Below are 21,103 nucleotides of genomic sequence, written 5' to 3'. Positions count from 1 at the left end.
TGCAATGTCCTGGGGTCCTGTGATCACCTTTTGTGGCCTTCTGACAAGCAGTTAACGGGGAAGCCAGATTCACTGAACCACCCTATTACTAACTTAACTGCAGTGATTCACTTAACAACTGTGGCAAGTAAAGTTGTAAAGTGGGACAAAACTTACTTAACATCTCTTAGCGGTTAAATTTTGGGTTCAATTGTGCTCCTCAAGTCAAGGACTACCTGTATATTAAGATACACAAGGCGTTACTTTTGAGTTGTAAATTTTTTTGTTCAAGCATCTTTGCGGTATAGTGTTAGTTGTTTAACGTGTATATATTATCTGCGAGCTCCTTTAGTTTTATGGCACCCCGTAAAGCAGGGGTCTCCATCCTTGGCAACTTTAAGCCTGGAGGACTTCAACTCCCAGAATTCCCCAGCCAGCTCCAGGCTTAAAGTTGCCAAGGATGGAGACCCCTGCCGTAAAGCATTCGGCAGCGAAGGCAAAATTGCAAATGACTACAGCTGGCCGTGGGTTGCACGTGCAGTCTCCCAATTCTTCCTGCCCCCCGCCCCCCCGCGTGCAATTGTGAGCGCGTAAATCCCTTCCGAGCCTGGCGCCGAACTTCCGTCTTTCCCTTTACCGCTGTACCCTACCAGCGACGCTAACCCTCATGTGGCCCAGCCCAACCGCTTTTTTCCTTCGCCGAAGAATACAGCAGCAGCAGCAGAAGAAAAGCGGGCAGGGCTTCTTCCTCCTCCGGGAACTGCAGCTCTCTCCCCCTCCCCGTCCACTCTCCCATTGGCCCACCCGGTTATCTTTCTCTGCTCGGATAGGCTAGCGGCAGAGAGGGCGGGGCGAAGGGAACCGCCCTTCTCCGCGCCTCGCCCAGAACTTGCAACTTTGCGCGCGCGCCAGTAACCGCCTTCGGTGACTCAGTAGGGCGTGGAGGCGGCGGCGTGCTTGGCGCGGCTGTTCTCTTCTCCCGCGGCATCGCAGCATCTCTCCCAGCGGCGGTGGCTGCGCAGCCGCCCGTCTTGCCTGCCTGGCTCCCTCCCTCCCTCCTTCGCCTCCGCCCCTCCTCGCGCGCCAAGCTCCAGCCCTTTTTTTCTCTCCCCCCCCTTCTGCTTTTTATCGCTCGGCGGTTGTTATCTGGCTCATTGTTCCTGAGAAAAGAGCCCGGAGACCAGCATGGATGACCCGGACCAATCTCCCTTGGTCTCTTCCACCACGGCCGCCTCAGAGCAGGACCGGCGGCAACCGCAGCAGCCCCTTTTCCAATACCAGTTTGTGAGGGACCCGGAGGACGAAGACGACGAGGAGGAGGAAGACGACGACGAGGAGCTGGATGACGAGCAGCTGGAAGTGAGGGAGAGGAAGCCCGCCGCTGCGCCTACGGCCCCGCCGGCGCCCACCTCCTCCCCGCCGCTGGTGGATCGGGGTGCCTCGGGGGAGCAGCCGCCCAGCCCGCCCCCATTCCCCCAGCCCGCTTGGGCGACTCCCCCCGTCGTCTCTACCACCACCAGCCCTGTCGCTGCCGCTTCCGAGAGCGCCCCTAAGGGGGAGAAGGAGAGGGAGCCTCCCCGCAGCGCCCCGCTGCCACCTCCGCACTGGGAAGAGCCCCGCGCACCCGCCATCCCTCCCCGGAGCGCCCCGCTGCCCCCCAAGCGAGAGGAGCCCTCGGTCGCCAAGAAGGGCGCCGCCCCAGGCTCTCCCGGTGAGTGGACGGCGGGCGGGCGGGAGGTCCGGAGGCGGCTTCCGGACGCCGGTGCTCCTTTCGGCATCGCCCAGCACCGTCTAACCCGGCCTGCTAGCCGGGCACGCTGAGAAAGGCAGCCCGACGTATCTGGAGGAGCGCCAGCTTGTGGAAAGCTGGTGGAGGAACGCATTTCCCGGAAGATGTCCGAGGGGCGTGGCTGCTGGGCTTTGTGATGAAGGGATGGTCGTGGAAAAGGCACTTTGAGGCCAAAAAATGTGTGTGTGTGTGTGTGCGCGCGTACAGGGCGGGGACCAAGTAAGTTGGCTTGGCTTTCCGAGGCCCTGAAATACGTGCGGTGGGAATGAACGGCTTTTTTTTTTTTTTTAAAAAGAAAACGGCCGGGGGTGTGAGGGTCGGGGAAGGTGGTCTTTGGAAGTACCGTTTTTCTTTTGTGTGTTGAGGCGGAGGGAATTGTCAGCCGAACTGGGCAAAGCAGCTTGTGACATGAAGGAGGGCGGATTGGTAGCGGTGTGATTTAGAAAAGGGTTTGAGAAGCGGAGAAAGATAAGCCGATCCCAAAGGAAAGAAGCAGGCGGGGGAGCATGGGTTTTGCCTGGTGGAAAAGGTTTTGGGGGTTCAAGTGGTTTATGAGGGATGAGGGGTTAAACTTGTGAACATGGAAGGAATTGGTAGAAGTTTTGGAAGTGGGTCATCAGAACCCTGTTCTGGTAGCCACCTAGGAGACGATACTTTTTGAGAAGGCGAAGAGACCTTCCTTCAAGGGAATGTTGGGATTTGGGTAAGGTGTGTGGGGGTTTATAGGTGATTTGCTGGAAAGCTTTGTATTGTGGAGATTCTGCAGCGAGAAGATGGGTGTGGCAGAGACTTTGTGGGCATGCAGTGTGCTTTGTCAAAGCAGTCTGATGCAAGGGGGATTTGCTGGCGTTCTGCTTGAGGTATACTGATAGTTATAGGCTGTTGTAATTCTTGTTATTTATTACACCAATTGGCAGCTTTTCTTTTGTGTCTAGAGTCTGTTAACAGTTTTCCCACCAGAGGTAGTGTATGCAGTCTTCAGGAATGCATATGTCAGCGTTACAGAAAACAATAAGGATGTTATAGGAATAGCTGTCTGCCACAGTGGTGTAATAATGCAGCATGCTGGAAGAATGTTCACAAAGAGGGAAGGTGGAGTAATTGCTTTTTTTCCCTCTGACTTTTCGATGTTTAACCATTTTGATGGTCACAAATGAAAAAGGCTGAATCTCCCCCCCACACACATTCTCTTTTTAATTCTTATTTTTCTTCTCCTCCCCCCCTTTGTTCACCCTTGGATTAGATGATCTAGAAAACTTTTGTTTTTATTAAGCCTGTATGTGAACTCTGTTTTATTGTCCTGTGTAGGCTACTGTACATAGCTCTGCAAGGGGGAAGGTTTGCAGGCTGACTGAAGCTTCAGGCTCCACCAGACTATTGTTACTGAAAGCCCGCCTTCTCTGCGCATACACTGGATTAAGGATCAGTGAATGATGGCTCTAGTCCTCCTATAGCATTTGGAATGACAACTTCCCTTTCTGTATAAAAAGCTAATAAATTAGCCCAGCTTTCTGTCATTGTCCTGCTTTGGCCTTACACAGACCACTATGCAGTATTTTCTGTTTGCTTCTCTAAAAGATGCTTTTGCATAAGTAAAGTTAATTTTAAAAATCTGTTCAAAATAGAATGTAAACATGTAACATCAAAAAATATACCATACTGTGGCATTATTAACAAATGGAAGAAACTTCTAAAATGAGTGTTAAATAGTAGCAATTAAAAGTGAGCAAAAATTAATAGCTATTTAATAATAGCCTAAAAGTTAATGTTCAACCTTTCCAAGTACATTTTAAAAATAAGAGAAAAATATCTGATGTTTTACATACATTTTTTTGTTTAGAATGTCTTCAATGATCAGAAATCAAATTGCAAAATACTTGTTTTAAAGTATAGCTTTAAAGATATACTGTGTGTATTTGTAGCCCTATAGTTATTAAAATCTCAAATAGGAATTGTATAATTTCAAGTTCAGTTACAAATGGAAGTAACTTCTCTTAGTTATAAACTTAACACACTGAAATGAAACAGTAGCAAAAATACTGATAACAGTACTTGTTGCAGATTTTTCTTTATGATCAGTGGAAAGCTGAATAAAAATTTATTTGTCTGCACAATATGACCTGGATGGATCACAGATTCTTAAGGGGGTAGCAGCTTTTTTGAGCTATGTGTGAAATATAAGTCAAATGATTAGGCAAGGTAATATTTCTTTTGAATCAACTCTTTTAATTTCATATCCATGTAGTTTTTTGGGAATGATATACAAAATGGCTTAATGTTCTAAGACGGGTGTCAAACTCGTGGGCCAGATGCATCATATGCTGGCCACACCTACCTCTAATTTAGCAAAGGGAAAAGTGATACGTCACATGATAACGTGACAATGTGTTTGACACCCTTGTTCTAAGATTATATTTTACTTCTCTGTTTTGCCTCCAGCCCTTGTATTTTTTGATGGTCACATGTTCAAGTATTAGGTATTCATAAGGCCTAACCCAGCTTAGATTTCAGATAACATTGACCAGGTGTCACTTGCTGAGACAAATAGTCACACTCACCTTGATTTAAATGAGATAGAAGCATGCTTCTACCTGGAACAGCTTCTCAATTGTCACTTCCATCTATCAGTGAGGATTAAGTCTATCAAACAACAGGCTTCCCTTTGTACAATTTTGGTCAGACCATTTTATTGCACTTCCCCTTTACGTTTAAAATTGGGGATTTGAGCTAATGCTTTTTATGAGTCATATTTTCACTATGATGGAACAATTTGTGAGGATAATTCTTATGTTATTTTGTGAATGCATTAGGTCAAGAAATATGGGAATAAAAATGTAAGGGAGAAAAGAAGCTATTTCAAATTCAAAGCAAATAGAAAATATTCTTTTACTTCATTAAGGAATATTTGGCTGTATAACTTGCAATGTAGTAGGAAAAAATACTAATTTTGGAAGAGCTTTGGAGGGAAAAGCCTTCATTCTCTTGGAGGCCTTAATTGCTGTCTAACTAGCAAATTCAACTGGATAACATAGGTGCTCTGCTCATAAGACTGTATCCTTCTGGGACAATTGAACATTTCTGTAGCAACTTTCAGTATTTAGGTGAGGATTTTTTCCCTTGATATATTGTTCACAGTGCCAAAATAGTTATTACTATACAAATCCATATGAATTTTCTACTGAGCTTTTAATGGTTGATATAAAAAATACAGAATAGCCTTGGAATAATCTGCAAAGAATTTGATTCTAATTGTTTTAATAATATTTTCTAGATATTTGTATATAGACCTTCTATTGAGAATCCCTCATAACCAAACAAGTCTGGCTTTGCTGACTTCCTTTCATTTGTTCCTGAGGATGCAAAGCTGAAGCTCCGGTTTCTAGAACTAGAAAATTTCAGCCTGAGTTATGTATGTTTTTTTTCCCAACCTCCAACCTTCATTCTATTTTTTCTTTTACATTTATGGAAGTAGAATCCGATCTTTACAGATTTTCTGCATTTTGGGGGATCAGTCTGCTAACAAAAATTCCTCTGCTTTTGTTTCATTTATACCATTTATTTTGCTTTTCCACCAAATGCACATCTACTTTCTACTATATACAGTGCGTATAAAACATCTACATACACCCATTAAAATGCAAGGTTTCTGAGAGATTAAATAATCAGACCAGGATGAATCATTTCAGAATTTTTTCCACCTTTAATATAACATGAAAGTTGTACAATACAATTGAAAAACAAACTAAAATCTTTTAGGGGGAAAAATATAAAAAAAAAATAAAGTGATGATGTGATGTGCACACTCCTTTTACACATAGGGCTGTAGCTGTGTTCAGAATTAACCAATCTCATTCAAACTAAAGTTAAATAGTAGTCAATATACACCTGCCATCAATTAAAGAGAATCTGATCAAGCCCATATAAACTTAAGTAGGTCTACTAGGATTTTTCTGACATTTATTCAGTTGCCTCTTACAGCAAAAGCTATTGTCTGCAAAGAGCTTACAAAGTATCAAAGGGATCTCATTGTTGAAAGGTATCCCTCAGCAGAATGGTACAAAAATATTTCCAAGGCATTGGATATATCATGGAACACAGTGGACAGTCAACAGTATGGCACAACACTGACATTACCAAAAACTGAATGTGTCTCCAAAATTGATGAAAAAGCAAGAAGTAACCTAATAGTTTGTTGAAGTTCCTCTTGAGTTTTATCATAGCATTCCAGTCTTTTGGGATAGGGCCCTATCCCAAAAGCCATTTAAGCCATTTATATGTTGATCTAATAAATATATCGAACATGGTATATGTGTAAAATTAAATATTATATAAGAGTTCCAACTTTTCATTGCAAATTTTTATACTCCCAGATTTTATTTTTTCATTCTAATTTTGCAATTACACAATATTTATTCTGTACTGGATAGTCAGATGGAGTAATAAATACTTGTAGGTTTATTTCTAAGCTGTCTTTTACAATAATATAAATGTTTGCAAGAATGGGAGTTTTATGTCAAAGATAATTGCAGGATGGTCATCATGATATGGGCTGTGCATATTAGATTAATATATTTCTCTAGCCACCTTGATGGAAAGAATTGGAGAAATTTTAAAAACAATTAACAGCTGTCTTAGGGCTTCATTGGTAATTTTGATAAAGGATTACACTAAAAAATTCCAAATATCACTCCTTGGCTACACTAAACACATTTTGTTAGAATATACAACAGTTTTTCTCTTCCCTGTATCTAATCTTGACATAAATAATGATCTTAATTTTAAATAATGCTTTAAAATCAAATAAATGAACAAATGCCTAAAGAACTCTATTAAAAATATAAAAGTACAAACTTCTGTGTCTATCCATAAATCAAATTTATTAGGGCTGATCTTAGATTTACTGCCTCTAAGTACTATACATAATACTCCTTAAGAATAAGAATAAGAAGTATAATAATGCTTCTGCCAGCCTAGCAGTTTGAAAGCCCGTAAAAAATGCAAGTAGAAAAATAGGGACCGCCTTTGGTGGGAAGGTAACACTGTTCCGTGCGCCTTTGGCATTTAGTCATGCTGGCCACATGACCACGGAGACTCCTTCGGACAGCACTGGCACTTCGGCTTTGAAACTGAGATGAGCACCGCCCTCTAGAGTCGGGAATGACTAGCACATATGTACGAGGGGAACCCTTACCTTTGCCTTTAAATAATGCTTCTAAATGTGTAACAGAACACTTTTTAAGATTGTAGCCAACCTTAACCTTAATTTTGTATCGATTGAAAGATAACATTAATTTTACTTAACATTTCATGAAATTTACATGGCAATTTGCCAATTGTATCAGTCTCACATTTTCTAGGATATAATATGAGCCTTACAAATTACAGTACAAGAAGGCGTAAAATAAGATCAGTATTTCCCTAAAGTGTAGGTATGGTAGAATGGTCACATACCAAAACTTCGATAACTCATTCACTTATGCATATTTTCAAGATTATCTCTTTAGTCAGCTTTCAATTTTTTTACAATGCTCCCCTATATCAAATTTATAATTCTTGGCAATTCATTATATAATTAGAATAAGCAGAACAGCTCTTCCTAAATTGCTTCATACTTTGCATTTTTTAAAAAATACTATTTTGATATTTCTAATACACAAATGAACCACTACACTTGTTTCTGCAGCAACTATATTATAGTATAGTATTATTTAAATTTTTCAACTTCTTGCCACTTCTTAGGTATATTGTTTCCAACAATTTCTTAAAGCATAGCAGACGCTTGTCTTGAAATCTGTTAATCTTTTGGTTTTGATTTTGAATGCAAGTTGTTTATATAGTGTTGCAACAATGTCTAAAATTGGAGGGGGGAAAATCGCAGTTTGATACTGTGTCATGGTAGTACTGACATAAATAAAAACCAAAGTTAATCTTTTCACTTCCTTCCTCTCCCCAAGAAGTATATCAGTTTACAACATAACCATTATTGAGTAAATCCTGTAGAAGTTAATTACATGTGTTAAGATTTTTTATGAGCACATATTCACCCAGAGGAATATACTTTATTAAAGAAATTTGCAGCATTTAGTTTTTCAACCTATTCCTTAAATTAAACTTACATTTTTGATTAAGTATTGGCACTATAGCTCGAACTCTGGAAAGAGGAAGCAATTAGCCACTTATAAGTAGAGTGAACAAACAGGAAGAAGGGCGCTTTCTAAGCAAAAGAAAAGGGGAGAAGCACATTATCCTCTCACTTCAAAGGCAAAGCACTCTAAATGAGCTGAAGATTCTTGGATGAGAAGTGAAACGTATTCAAAGAAAAACCAGAAAGTCCAGTTGCCTCTTAAAAAAGCACCTTTGGAACATTCCAATGCTGTAAAAGTATATGATAAAACTAGCTTTTAGGTAAAATAATGGCAAGAATGTCCAACTTGCCAGTAAATAGTATATGAAAGTAGAAAGCCCACAGAGAAGATAATGTTTTTTTATTTATTTCAGGAAAGTGTCTAATATGATAGCAAAAATTTGTTAAACTTGTATGCTCTCCTATTCTCAATAACTAATGGTCTGCCTGATAAAAAGTACTTGCTCAGTGTGATGAGCTGCTGCTTTCAAAAAAGAAACTTCTACTGAAATAAAGATGGTTGGGTTGCAGATGCCCATAAAGACAGCAAGACATGTGGACAAGACCTTCTGGAATTAGACACTTGTCCTGCTCCTGAGGGTAGCTTCCTCAGTGTCACAGAGAATGAGAGTCTTGGGGAAAGGAGAGATAATTTCCAAATAGAGGGAAATTTTTTCATAGGAGGATATACTGAAATCCAATTTTCAATGATGAACTCTTACCCTCTCATAAGAGGATACTTTGCTTGGAAGCTGAAGGCTTTTGATTATGGGTGTTTTTCTTGCCCAGTAGTATTTTAGACAGCAGATTCCATTCCTAGCAGGCATGTCATCATGGCAAGTTGCACGCCTGTCACAAACCCATCTCTCTTTCTTTTGCCTATAAATCTGAGTTGATTTTGTCTTGGCTGAAAAAGAAACAATGATAGCATCAATAGATATTTTAAGTATCCTCTTACTTGCTTGCTTCAAACTTTTTCACATTTAAAATGAAATAGTACCTTTCCTCTGATCTGTTAGTGACTCTAAGACTCTATTCTGGGAATATGTTCCTTTGGGGAATTGATCCAGAGGTGGGCTGCTGCTGGTTCGGACAAGTTTGCCCATAGCGGTAGTCCCGTGCATCCACCTGGTGCTATCCTATCCTATATATCTCACTCTCTGGCTCGCTCACCCCGCCCACACAGAACAGCTGAGTTCTGCACCTTGCCCACTCTACTCATCGTGGCTGTCCAAGAAGGTGTGCTGGAAGCCATGTGCATGAAATTGCCGTGTGTTTGAAGCTGCGCACATGCACACTCGCGCTCACATTTTTGGTTCTGTACTACGCGAACCGGTTGTTAAATTATGTGCCCACCTCTGGATTGATCCTATTTAAATTGCATGTGATGCTGCAAAAACCTATCATAGATGGAAATCTGTTAAAATTTGTGGATTATTAAGATTTGAGAACCTGTTCTTTAAGTTTCTTTTAATTTTTCATATTGGTAAATCATTTAGGTTTTTTTTAAAAAAATGCATTCATTAAAATTTGTTTTTGCACATTCTATGATACTAGTTTATGTTTTCAGTTCTGTATAATTTAATTTTGCAAACAGATTTATGGATGCAGTTCATTTTGGTATATTTTTAGAATATATTCATGCTTGTTTGCACTTTTTTCTAGGTATTCTTCCCTTTTTAATTGGCAAACTGATTTGCAAAATTCAAAAAATATAAATGTAGAAAGACAAGTTTTTTTATGTGTATTTTTCACAACAGTGGTCTACTCCAGTGGTTCTCAACCTGCGGACCCCTGAGGCGGCCGTGATGTCATAGGAGATCCACAAAAGCTTGAAGAAATGTTATGATTTAGATCTTGAGTTAAGTCTTGGGGGTCTGTGGCCATGGTGCATGGCCACAAAAGGTATTTAAAAGAGGTCCGTGGTATAGAAAAGATTGAAAACCACTGGTCTATTTGATATATAATGCTTACCAACTGTTCCTAATGTCTAACTGCTTCTTATTTTGTATTTCTTCAAAAACTTCCTCATAGTTATACAGTAGTTAAAACTATAAAAATTTACATTGTGATATAAAGTAATAAAATCTGTATGCAGACACGTTTTTGTATTTATTTTCAAGCTATAGAGGAATAGAATAGAATAGAATAGAATAGAATAGAATAGAATAGAATAGAATAGAATAGAATAGAATAGAATAGAAGAGTTGGAAGGGAACTTGGAGGTCTTCTAATCCAACCCCCTGCCCAGGCAGGAAACCCTACATTACTTCAGACAAATGGTTATCCAACATCTTCTTAAAAATTTCCAGTGTTGGAGCATTCACAACTTCTGGAGGCAAGTTGTTCCACTTATTAATTTTCTAACTGTCAGAAAATTTCTCCTTAGTTCTAAACTGTTTCTAAGTTAGTTTCCACCAATTGCTTCTTGTTCTACCCTCAGGTGCTTTGGAGAATAGTTTGACTCCCTCTTCTTTGTGGCAACCCCTGAGATATTGGAACACTGCTATCAGGTCTCCCCTAGTCCTTCTTTTCATCAGACTAGACATACCCAGTTCCTGCAACCATTCTTCATATGTTTTAGCCTCCAGTCCCTTAATCATCTTTGTTGCTCTTCTCTGCACTCTTTCTAGAGTTTCAACATCTTTTTTACATCGTGGTGACCAAAACTGAATGCAATAGTCCAAGTATGGCCTTACCAAGGCATTATAAAGTGGTATTAACACTTCACCTGTTAACAATATGTGAATAATAACAAATGGTATTATTTTATTCTAATGATAAATTACTTAGCAACTTGCGCGATGGACTCCCAAGTTATTCCTGACTGAGTTTTATTGGCAAGATTTTCAGAGTGAATTATCATTCTTCCCAGGACTGACAAAGAGTAACTAGCTCAAAGTCACTCACCTGGCTTCACTGCCTACAACTCACACTCTCCCTCAGCATTGTGCCTTAATCACTACATTTACTTAAACATTATTTCATAATGTGCTTCTTTATTTTCCCTTACCAGATCCTTTTTTTCTGTTGAATAAGCATAGAGCTGACTGTTCAGAATAAAACTAGAATTAGTTCCTTTGGTTAATTAAATATTAAGAAATCAAAGGCTAAATAAAATTTGGGTTTTAGAAATTGAGGGAAAATTCCAAAATAAGAGCAGAAGTGTTTTGTACAATATGTTATATATGAAGGGCTGTTCACTATAACATATACCATCAATGAAATTCAGAAATATTTATTTTTAAAACAATGTTTTTCATCTGCTTTTCTAAAAGAAGTAGCATATAGTATGTGTAAGAGTGAAAAAGTATTTTAGTTCAGAATCTATGCAGATGAATGAAACTACTATAAGCAGAAACAAGAATGCAAATTGTTTAGAGAATAAAAAAAGATCAACTTGCTACTGCAATAAGGGAGCAACATTTGTGTATTTCTCTGCTCCTTGAAATATGGAGTTGGTGGAGTGGTACCTTTCTCTTTTCTGATTCCCATTAGGTTAGCCTTTCTTGTCTCGCTATTAGCAGCAGGCTTTTCTTAAATTCATAACCAATAAAAATTGTTTTATATCATAGTCTCATATCATCTGGTACTATAAAAGTCAATCAACCCTATGAATTGATCTTGGAAATGCATTAAAACTAAAATCTTAATATTCATTCAAAGTAACACATTATAGAAAAAAAGCCTGTTACACTTAGTCCTTGCTTAACATCCATTTGTTCAGCAACTATTCAGCGACCATTCAAAATTACAAGTGTGAAAACTGCTGAAAAAATGTTGCAGCATCCCCTGGTCATGATAAATATTCAGGCCATATTTACTTCTGCTGCTACCAGGCCCACAATCCACATTCCCACCACCCACAACACTTGCCGGATTACATTCTCTAGTGCCCACTTGTGCTCCCCAGTACTTATCCACAGTGCAAAGGATTGTCCTAGCTGGCCTAGAATTCCTTTCCAGCATTGCCTGAGAACGATGAGACTTACTCAACCAGGTAGCTGCTTTAAGAATACTGCCACTATTCACAAAAGGAAATACAGCCAGTGTAGCTTCTTTACTTAGGCAATAGTAGCCCTTCATTCCACAGAGGACCATGTGACAGATTGCTGCTACACTGGACTAAAAAAGGCACTCCACTTCATAGAGGGCATGGCCTGTTTGGTTTCCAAAGTAATGATTCACTTAACCAGGTTGCTTAGTGATGGAAGTTCTAATTGTGGTAATAAGTTGAGGACTACCTGTAATGCTTGCGGTAATGACTTAGAGCTTTCAGCTTCTAAAGGCAGTCACTGACATGCCATTTGTTCAAATTAATTATCATGTCAATTGTCCCAAATATGCTTTTTCAAGAGGCAACTAAACTTTCTGGTTTTTCTTTTTCTTTGAAGACATTTTGTTTCTCATCCAAGAAGCTTCTTCAGCTCTTCAACCATGACCTGAATGACTGAGAATCTCCATAGATATTTAGCTATACCATGTCAATTTTATTCTCACAGGCTGCAGCCCATATAAGACTGTTGATAGTACATCCTTGTATCATCAGTATAACCTTTAGGGATACAGGACTTCATGTGCAGCAGTCCAAAATCCAATAGCGAAGATGAAGCCAAACCTTCCAATTGAATATTAAATACCAAAACAATAATATTCAAAAGGAATTTCCTCTACATTATGTTAGGGTCCCTTCCACAACACTTCCAGCAGGTATATGTCTACAGTTATGAGCAGTTATAACTGCATAAAATGATCTGCCAGTAGCTCTGTCATTTTTTTTCTGTTGCTAGTGCACTACAGAGATATTTCACTTGTACTAACTTTTGGAAGCAAACCATCTACAAAAGTACTGAGAGGGGGCTCAGCTGTCTACCTTTCTTGTTATGCAGCCATAGTGTGCATTGCCTCCCTTAAATATGGTCCGGTTTGCTCACTTTCTAAAAAGTTTTTAAAGATCAAATTTATTTTACCTTAGCGCAAACAGTTAACAGATGTATCTTGGAAAGCATAGAGCAATGTAGTAATCAGATCCAACCCAGGCCATGCCTTTTGTGGTCTAAATGGTATACTTCTCCAAGGAACTCATGAAAGACATAGTTAAGTGCCCATACTGAATCCAAAGCATCTGTTTTATATCTGAATCTGAATATACTTCATATTCTAGCAGTATCTTGTCTTGGATTAGAAGACAGCTCAATTAAATACAATATCTGAATGGATTTTGACTTTCCAAATCAAATCAAGTAGTTGAATCAAATCTGTCTGAATTGTTTCGATAGTGTGGAAGAGCTTTTATGTATGCATAGATACTTTTTAAAATTGATTTGGAAAATTGAATCGTGTTGCTTTGATACTTCGAATTAAAGGACTAGATTGATTTATCAGAACCAGTAAGCACTCTTCTTTTCTTCAGCATTCTATTTGTGAAATAGTTGCTTGATAAAATTGTTCAAAGATGTGAACTAAAAGCTAGGGAAACCCTGATTTGTTTTGTCAGTATCTGAATTGATGTTGATTCAGTGTAAATCCTTCAGTTTTATTGTATGTTACTAACCATTGAATTAAATGAAAATGCAGCAAGAATTTGCTAAATTTGTGGAAGAAAAAGTATTCATCTCTACAGAAATGAAATTTCAATCTAGCATATTGCATTTTGCTTATCTTGCAGTTTTATGACTTTATATTGACATTCTTGATTGTTCAATAATAATAACAATTTAGGAACAAGTGGTTCCTAAAATTACTTTACATTGCTAAATTCATTGTGGTATTTAGCTTTACCAGAGATACGATTATTTCCAGTATTTAATATTTATTTACATATTAATTGGAAAAGGTGAAAGGCTAGAAAAAGTTAGGAGTCCTCCTCTTACCGGAGGCACATACAATCCCATCCCATAAAACTGTCCTTCTGACTGATAAAAGTGAAATATTTATCTACATTTGTGAAGTCATTAGACGCTCTAAATAATGTCTACATTTGATTTTGTTTAATATAATATGCTTTGTGAGAGTTCTACCTGACTGGTGATCCCAAATCTCCCTCTAATATAGTTGATATTATGTACACTTCCATCTGATATAGAGGATGCTGTTTGTAGTACAAAACTGGAGACATATAGCATGTAACTCCCATATTCACATTTTCTCTTCATTTCTCTTGGGTAAAAGATCTGTTAAAGATTGTAAACTGAATATTGCCTTCCCTTATTTCTTTTTTTGAAAATACTTTGTTTTCCATACTTATTTCTGCTGAGGTCATACTGTATTTGTTTTTCAGATGAGACACTTTTTGCTCTTCCTGTTGCATCTGAACCTCTGATGCATTCTTCTGCAGGCAAGTCATTTCAGCTAGCCTTTTGCATTAGAGTACGCCCAGTGTCTTTTGTATTCCCTTCCCACTAATAGCATCTTTGTGTATTTACTAAAATTTGGTTTGGATCCAAGAATGTTAAACCCAAATTTAATAAACATAACTTTGTTTTTTTAATGACATAAAATACAAATTCAGAGTGAATGTTTTTAAATTCAAAATATACTTTTTGAATTCTTGGACCCTTCTCTACAAGATGATTTAGGTACTGATAAACTGTTTTTAATATAGTTCCTGTTGCTGACATAGTTAGCATTAATTATGTAGAATTAATGATGTATTAGTGTTAGTGCTGCTTGCTACTGTAATTGTAATAAGGTTTTTCCTTTTTATCAGACATATTATATGGACCAGTACAAGTGTAATGATTACCAATTTTTAAAACTGGAAATAGGCTACAGACTTGTGTTTTCTTCCTTTCCTCTAGCATTAATTTCCTCTTTCCTAGGGTTTACTTTTCATGTTGTTAGTACTTATTCTGGTTAATGCTGAACAAGTTTTCACTGAAGCTGATTAGTACTGAACATAGCTAATGCTAATGCACATAACAGAAAAAGCAGGGGAGGGAAAAAGAAATGCCTGTCTGTAGCCACTAGCCAGTCTCTGAATTATTATTGAGAGATAATATTTCTTTATTGGCAACTTTTTTTAAAAACGGGGGAGAATTAAGATAAAGGAGAACCATTACTCATATCTATGTTATTAAGCTTGTACACTTAGTACTGTTCTGAATTCTTCGAGGGGTTTATTTTGCATAGCGTTCACAGCTTCATTAACTTTGTTTCTATTTTCTTAATCTTGCATGCTTTTTCTGTTAATCATTCTACAATAAGATTTGGGCTAGCCATTGTTTTGGAACCTGTCATTAGCATTGCTTTAACTTTTGAGGTTACTTGCATTGCTGCTAACTGTCCTTTCTGTCCACGGCCACAGACAAAGGTATGGACTTGCAAGAACAACTGGGTCATGCATGCTCAGCCAGGCAAGAAGATTTTGCTGCTGCCTCTCTTGATGCTACTGCTTCTCTTCCCTCCCTCTCTACTCTTTCAGTCAATCCTTTTAAAGAGTATGCGGCTCTTGATACGTTATCAGATGAACTATCTGCAAAACATAGTTACAGTCCAATTGGAAGTGATTTGTTTAAACTTACTACCCAGACTGCTCAAAACCCATTCCTTGCAGATGATGGCAATGAATTTGCAAATATAAAACCTTCATACGCTGCGGATCATTCATTCTGCCTATTTCAGACTAAGGAACCATTGGATACTAAAATAATTCCTGATACAGAAGAATTATCTGCAAGCCAACAGGATTTTTCTCTAGAATCACCTGTTGAATTATTTGTAGAGCAAGATAAAAAAGAGCGGCTTGAAGAGGGGAAGCATGCTATCTATGATCATGGTGAAGATATAACTTTAGTCGATAATCATTATTCAAGAGATGAATATGCAGATTTAAAACCTTTGGAACTCTCCTGGGTTAGTAATGAAAGTAGTAATTTTAAGGATGTATCTGAGAATGAGATAGACAATAAATTAGGAAGTATTGCAGACAAATATGTCAAGGAAGCTAAGACTCTATCTGCCCATAAAGTCATTGAAAAAGAGAATGAAAGCAGCAATGAAGATATTTCTTTCCCCAACACTCCAGAAGCCTCAAAGGAATCTTCACAGCCTTACATTACTTGTACAGAATTTGAATCATCAGAGAAAATTGAAAGCAACATGGTTACATCTCTCCCTCTAACAGAAGAAAAGACATATGAAAATAAAACAGATGAGAAAAAGATAGCAGAAATGATGGACCAGTTTGGCAGTACCCATATTGATTTGACAAGTGACCAAGAGCAGAAAGTTGATTCAAAGAAAGAAGAGATTTTGTTGAGGAAGGTGTCTGATACTAATGTCCCTGAAGGTCTAACTCCAGATTTGGTTCAAGAAGCTTTTGAGAGTGAACTTCATGATGTAATTAGTCCCAAGCTTGCTTATGAAACAAAGATTGATTTGGTTCAAACATCTGAGTCATCACAAGAGTCTTTGAATGTTGCTGTACAGCTCTGTCCTTCCTTTGAAGGACGGTCTGAAACATCTCCATCCCCTATCTTACCAGATATTGTAATGGAAGCACCATTAACTGCAAACTCTGCTGTGGTTGGAGGGCCTCTTGTGCAGCTTGAAATATCCCCATTTGAAACATTCACTGCTGCAGATGAATATGAGAATGATTATGAGAATGTAATACAGAAATCTGAAAAGCCTCCATCTTATCAGGAAGCAACAAATGTACCAGTAACCCAGGCAAAAGAAGTCATGGTTGAAGCTGCTAAGAAACCCGACAATGAGAATAACCCGCCTCTAGAAGATTTAGATACCTCATATATATCAATTGCATGTGATTTAGTAAAAGAGACTAAAGTATCTTCCGAGTTCACAGATTATTCAAAAGCGGAAATCACAGAGTATGTATCACAACCTGTGCCTGAGTACAGTGAGCATCTTGAATGGACTTCATTGCCATCTGACAAAAGCTATTCATTTAGTGGTCAACCAGAAATTAATCTTGTACAGAAAGAAGAAGCTGTGAAAGGATCATTATTTGAAACAACTACCGATATTATATCAAATGGAGGCCAGAAAGAAACATACGAAGAAGTACAATCTTCTCTTAGTGAACCTTACTTGGAGTCATTCCAGCCTCAACTGGAAACTTCAAAAAACGAACCAACTACTTGGTGTTTGGAAACAGAGGCTGCAGGTCTAGCTAAGAAAGAAAAGACTCCACAGCAACATATGGAAGAACTTGGTGGCTATACTGATGGTTTTTCTGTTTTTAAGGAACCCATAGTGAAAGAGAAAATCGTGCTGTCTGTAGAGTCCTCTCCAGAGGCAGATGGCACAGTCCCTTATCAAGTTGACAAGCTGATGAGAAGTACCGAAGATATATTAAAGGAAAATGAAAGTAAAAATCCTTGTGAAATTCTTCAAGCTGAGCTGATACCACCTGCTTACCAAGAAGTAGCACAGGACTTGTCTCTAAAAAACATACATAGCAAATTTGAAGAGCAGGATCTTTCTTTGGAAAAATCCTCTGAAGACCTGGACAGAGAAGTACACGAAGCGGCTAAGGAGGATTTTCCCCCTGATGTTACTCCTTTGGCCTCAGAGAAAAAAGTAGTCAATGTCAGAAAGGGAGCTGAGAGCCAAGATGTTTCAGTTAAAGAAAAGGAGAAATCCCTTTCTATGTTTTCATCAAAGCTGAGTGAGCCTTCAGGTAATCTGCTTTAACTTCTTTTGCATTTCATTAACTATTTACATTTCTTCTGCATGCCACATTTCTGTCATGTATGTTTTCATATTATACAACTCTTCTGCTGAGAAAACAACTATGTCCTTTGCTTGCCATTGTTCTGAATATAAATAGCCATTTTAATTTAAGTTTCATTTTGATCATAACAGAAACTAGATGCTGCAGTTTAAACTGTCTTTGTGAACTTTCCCCAGCTTGATTCTCTCTGCATGCGTCCAACTTCCAGAATTCTTTTGAGTATAATGGCTGGGAATTCTGGTAGCTGAAATCCCAATGTTCTTACAGGGAATTCTGTGAGTTTTAAATATGAATTTATTGAGATGCTTTTGGGTGTTAGTGCAGTGCTCAAATGCAACTATATTTTATCCTTCTTACTATTGAAACTTCTGGCCTACTTACTACCACCTCGTTTTGATACAAAAGTGTATTTAGCTCTTCCATTTTTCTGATTATGTGGAGCAGTTCACCAGAAAAATGATGATATCTAGTAGCAGTGCAAAAGGCAAATCCATTGTTTGGAAAAAGAAGGGAAAGATTTAAAACAGCTATTGTTAATATCTTTATATAAATTGGCAGTGTGGCTTTGTCTGGCATACTTATACAGACCTAGTTGTTTTGTTTCAGAAAAAGTACCTCACAGCTGGAAAAGCAGAAATTGGAGAAGACTGAAGCTTAACTAAAATGAAACATTTGAGCATTTTTATAAATAAAGGGTAAAGATGATAGTTTAGTAAGAATAGGCCTTTATTAGTCTTATCTGTTCATTATGTTCAAGAACTTGCTTCCATTAGATCTTACTTTGGAAAAGGTCTTGAAAAATTTGTAAAAGAGAAATAACATTAGTTTGAGGGTATTCAAAGTAATGATATTTATGATCATAAAGATTTGATTGCTTGCTAAATGGATCTTTTTAGTTTAGAAACTGTATACCTCTAAATGCATATAATGGAAGAATAAAGAATGGGAGAAGTGCCCTTCGTATAGCTTGTAGTTGAAAATTGTATCCATTACAAAGGGTGGTTTAGCTTCTTTCCTTTGTATTTGCTAATGTGCAATTTATACTCAGACCTGAGGATTATACGTTATTTTAAGTTTGAGAACTAGAACTGTTTTATTTTATATTTTCTAGCAGCCCTTCCTTTGGATGTGTATCAGCATTATCATAAAATGTGGGACGATAATGTAAGAATTGCCTCAGGTATGCTAATTAGGGCAACTTCACACTGTTGTGTAATATATTGAAGTCACAGAATTAGGATCATTCCATAAATTGAAGAAACAATAATCTTTTGACATTTTTAGATGTGTGTAGAATTGTTGACCAGGTTCTGCATTTTCATTAGCCTTTAATGTGTGGCAAGATCCTGTTTTTTAAATTTTTATGTAAATGCATTTTATGCAACTTTTAAAATATTAATAACAATCTTAGGAACAACATGTTTATTTGAGATTCTATGGCTCTCTAACATGTAGCCTGGATTAAATCAGTAAAAATGAAAACGAAGGAACAATAAGCCATTATGTCCATTTCATTTGCCAGAGAAAATTAAAACTTATTGTAGAAAAAAAAACATACCATTTCCCCACAAGGTCTCCTGTAATAGCTGTCTTTTAATGGCCTTTCTAAACCAGAGCAAGGTTGAATTTTAGGGGGAATGCTGTTTTCTCTGACTTGCATCACATTGGTCAACTCCCCCCCCCCCAGATGTGGCTCTGCTATTGACTACCACCAAACTTTATGTAGCTTTGTGTACTTCAGAGGTTATGTGGAAAAAGATGCTCTTCAGTCTCTACTGGGGGAATCCATTCTGACTTTGGGCAAGCTGTTCCAAGGTAAGGGAAATGCAACCAAGAAGGTCAGGGGGTGAGACCATGTAGCATGTCTTTTCAGCCTGATATATTGGGCTGGAAAATTCAATCTGGAATTTGGCATAGTTACAATTGGAGCCATAAGAATGTTACAGGATTTTACCTGCACTTTAACTTGGACTTAGAACTAATTTGCAACCAATGTACCCCTCACAATATCAATATCACTTTGCTGCAGTGGCTTCTACCAGCCATAAGTAGGCAGCTGCATTCTATACTATCTGTAGCTTTGGCAAGGGCAGCCCAAATAAAACAAATTGCAATTGTGTAATCAGAAGATGGCAATGGCATGAATTAGTGTAGTCATTGTCTCCTTGATCCAAAAAGGTGTAACTGTTGAATGTGCTGAAACTAACGAGTGGCTGTTGTTACGCCCATCTCACCAAAAGTGACTCTGGGTAGCATAAAGCAGATTTGGGAGGGGGGGGAGAGACTTGAATTAGAATCTAGTTAGAATCAAATGATAAGAAATAGGTTTTTCAGAATATGTCTTGATATTTAAAATCATAGATGTTACTCAGTAGGCCAATTGCCTCAAGAAATTATTGAAGGTATTTTGAAGGTATTTTGTCTATGCACAGTCCTTACCCACTCCTGTTCAGCAGGGACTTCTACCTATTTCTGTTGATGCATTGGCTTTTTTGCCAGAATGTAAAATTTTCCATTGCCAAGCCCTCGGGCCCATGTGCATTAGGTGAAAAGTCCTGTGAATTCACGAGAAAACGTCATGCAAGTTCTCTACATTGTTCCATGATACCATTTTAATATCTGATTTCTGTTAAGTGCATATCTATGCTTTGAAAAAAAGTATCTTCAATTATCTGAGAATTTTACAATGAACAGTACCCTTCATTTTACAATGAACAGTGCACGAAACTTGGCAATTAAATGGCTAATTCTTGGAAGGGAAAAATTATTCATTTATTTATTAGATTTATATAGTCATCCTTCTCAGATATATGACTCTAGGTAGTTTGTAACATTAAAATAATTTTAAAAATGTGAACAATTAAGTATCATTCATCTATAAATAGTAGCTATCATTCTAAATTTTGGTAATGAACTTTCTTAAGATAAATAATCTAACTGATTAATTGATCAAAATGTGTTGCCAGGTGTTATATTTTGTCTTGATATTTAGCTTTCCTACAGTGTATAAATATCCTTCTGACCTTTTTGAAAAAAGAATAATACATTATCTTCAGAGCTAATTTTAGTTAAAATGTTTTTTCTATCTCAGTAAAAATGTCAACCAGTCAGATTCATTTCAGTACCAATGTATAATTTAGACCCTCTTTAATTAATATTTAAAAAGTATCAACTAGGCTCTTAGAACAAAAACATTAATATATGCAATAAGAGGATTGCTGTTTTTAAAACTTGGCATGAAAACCCCAGTTATATGTTCAAATAAATTTTGCTTATTGATTGATTGAAACTTGATTGCCTGATTGAAACTAATTTCAATGTCTACTATAAACTGAGTATATCAGTTTTGTAGAACAATGCATTTAAAATGTGGAGGGATCACTGCTAGCTGGAGAATATCATTGCCCTAGTTAAAAATGGCTATTAAGATAATAATTACAGAGAATGAAGAAAGTGCTCTCACAGGAATATAGAAGCTGGCTTCTAAAGCGCAATATTTTGTTCAAAAATA

General features: G+C 37.8%; 1 protein-coding gene across 8 annotated transcripts in view; it reads left to right on the top strand.

Moving 5' to 3' along the window:
* Positions 1-828: 828 nt before the first annotated feature.
* RTN4 (reticulon 4) overlaps positions 829-21,103 on the top strand; it is a 39,426-nt gene continuing 19,151 nt past the window's right edge. Inside the window, exons 1-4 of one of the 8 annotated variants that reach the window (XM_087888499.1) lie at positions 890-1,690; positions 14,173-14,229; positions 15,199-17,538; positions 18,704-19,145. In XM_087888499.1, coding sequence (XP_087744625.1) covers positions 1,165-1,690; positions 14,173-14,229; positions 15,199-17,538; positions 18,704-18,816 — 3,036 coding nt within the window. In that variant the 5' untranslated portion in view covers positions 890-1,164 and the 3' untranslated portion in view covers positions 18,817-19,145. Of the gene's footprint in view, positions 1,691-1,723; positions 1,988-2,241; positions 2,279-14,172; positions 14,230-15,198; positions 17,539-18,703; positions 19,146-21,103 lie in introns of those variants that run through there. The other 7 variants (XM_060692601.2, XM_034427365.3, XM_087888498.1 and 4 more) reach the window with 7 other exon arrangements.

This window comes from Pantherophis guttatus, chromosome 1 (assembly GCF_059756535.1).
Source record: "Pantherophis guttatus breed Tessera chromosome 1, ASM5975653v1, whole genome shotgun sequence".
Taxonomy (NCBI): Eukaryota; Metazoa; Chordata; class Lepidosauria; order Squamata; family Colubridae; genus Pantherophis; species Pantherophis guttatus.
The sequence above is the reverse complement of the archived record's forward strand: the minus strand, read 5'-3'. Positions and strand labels throughout refer to the sequence as shown.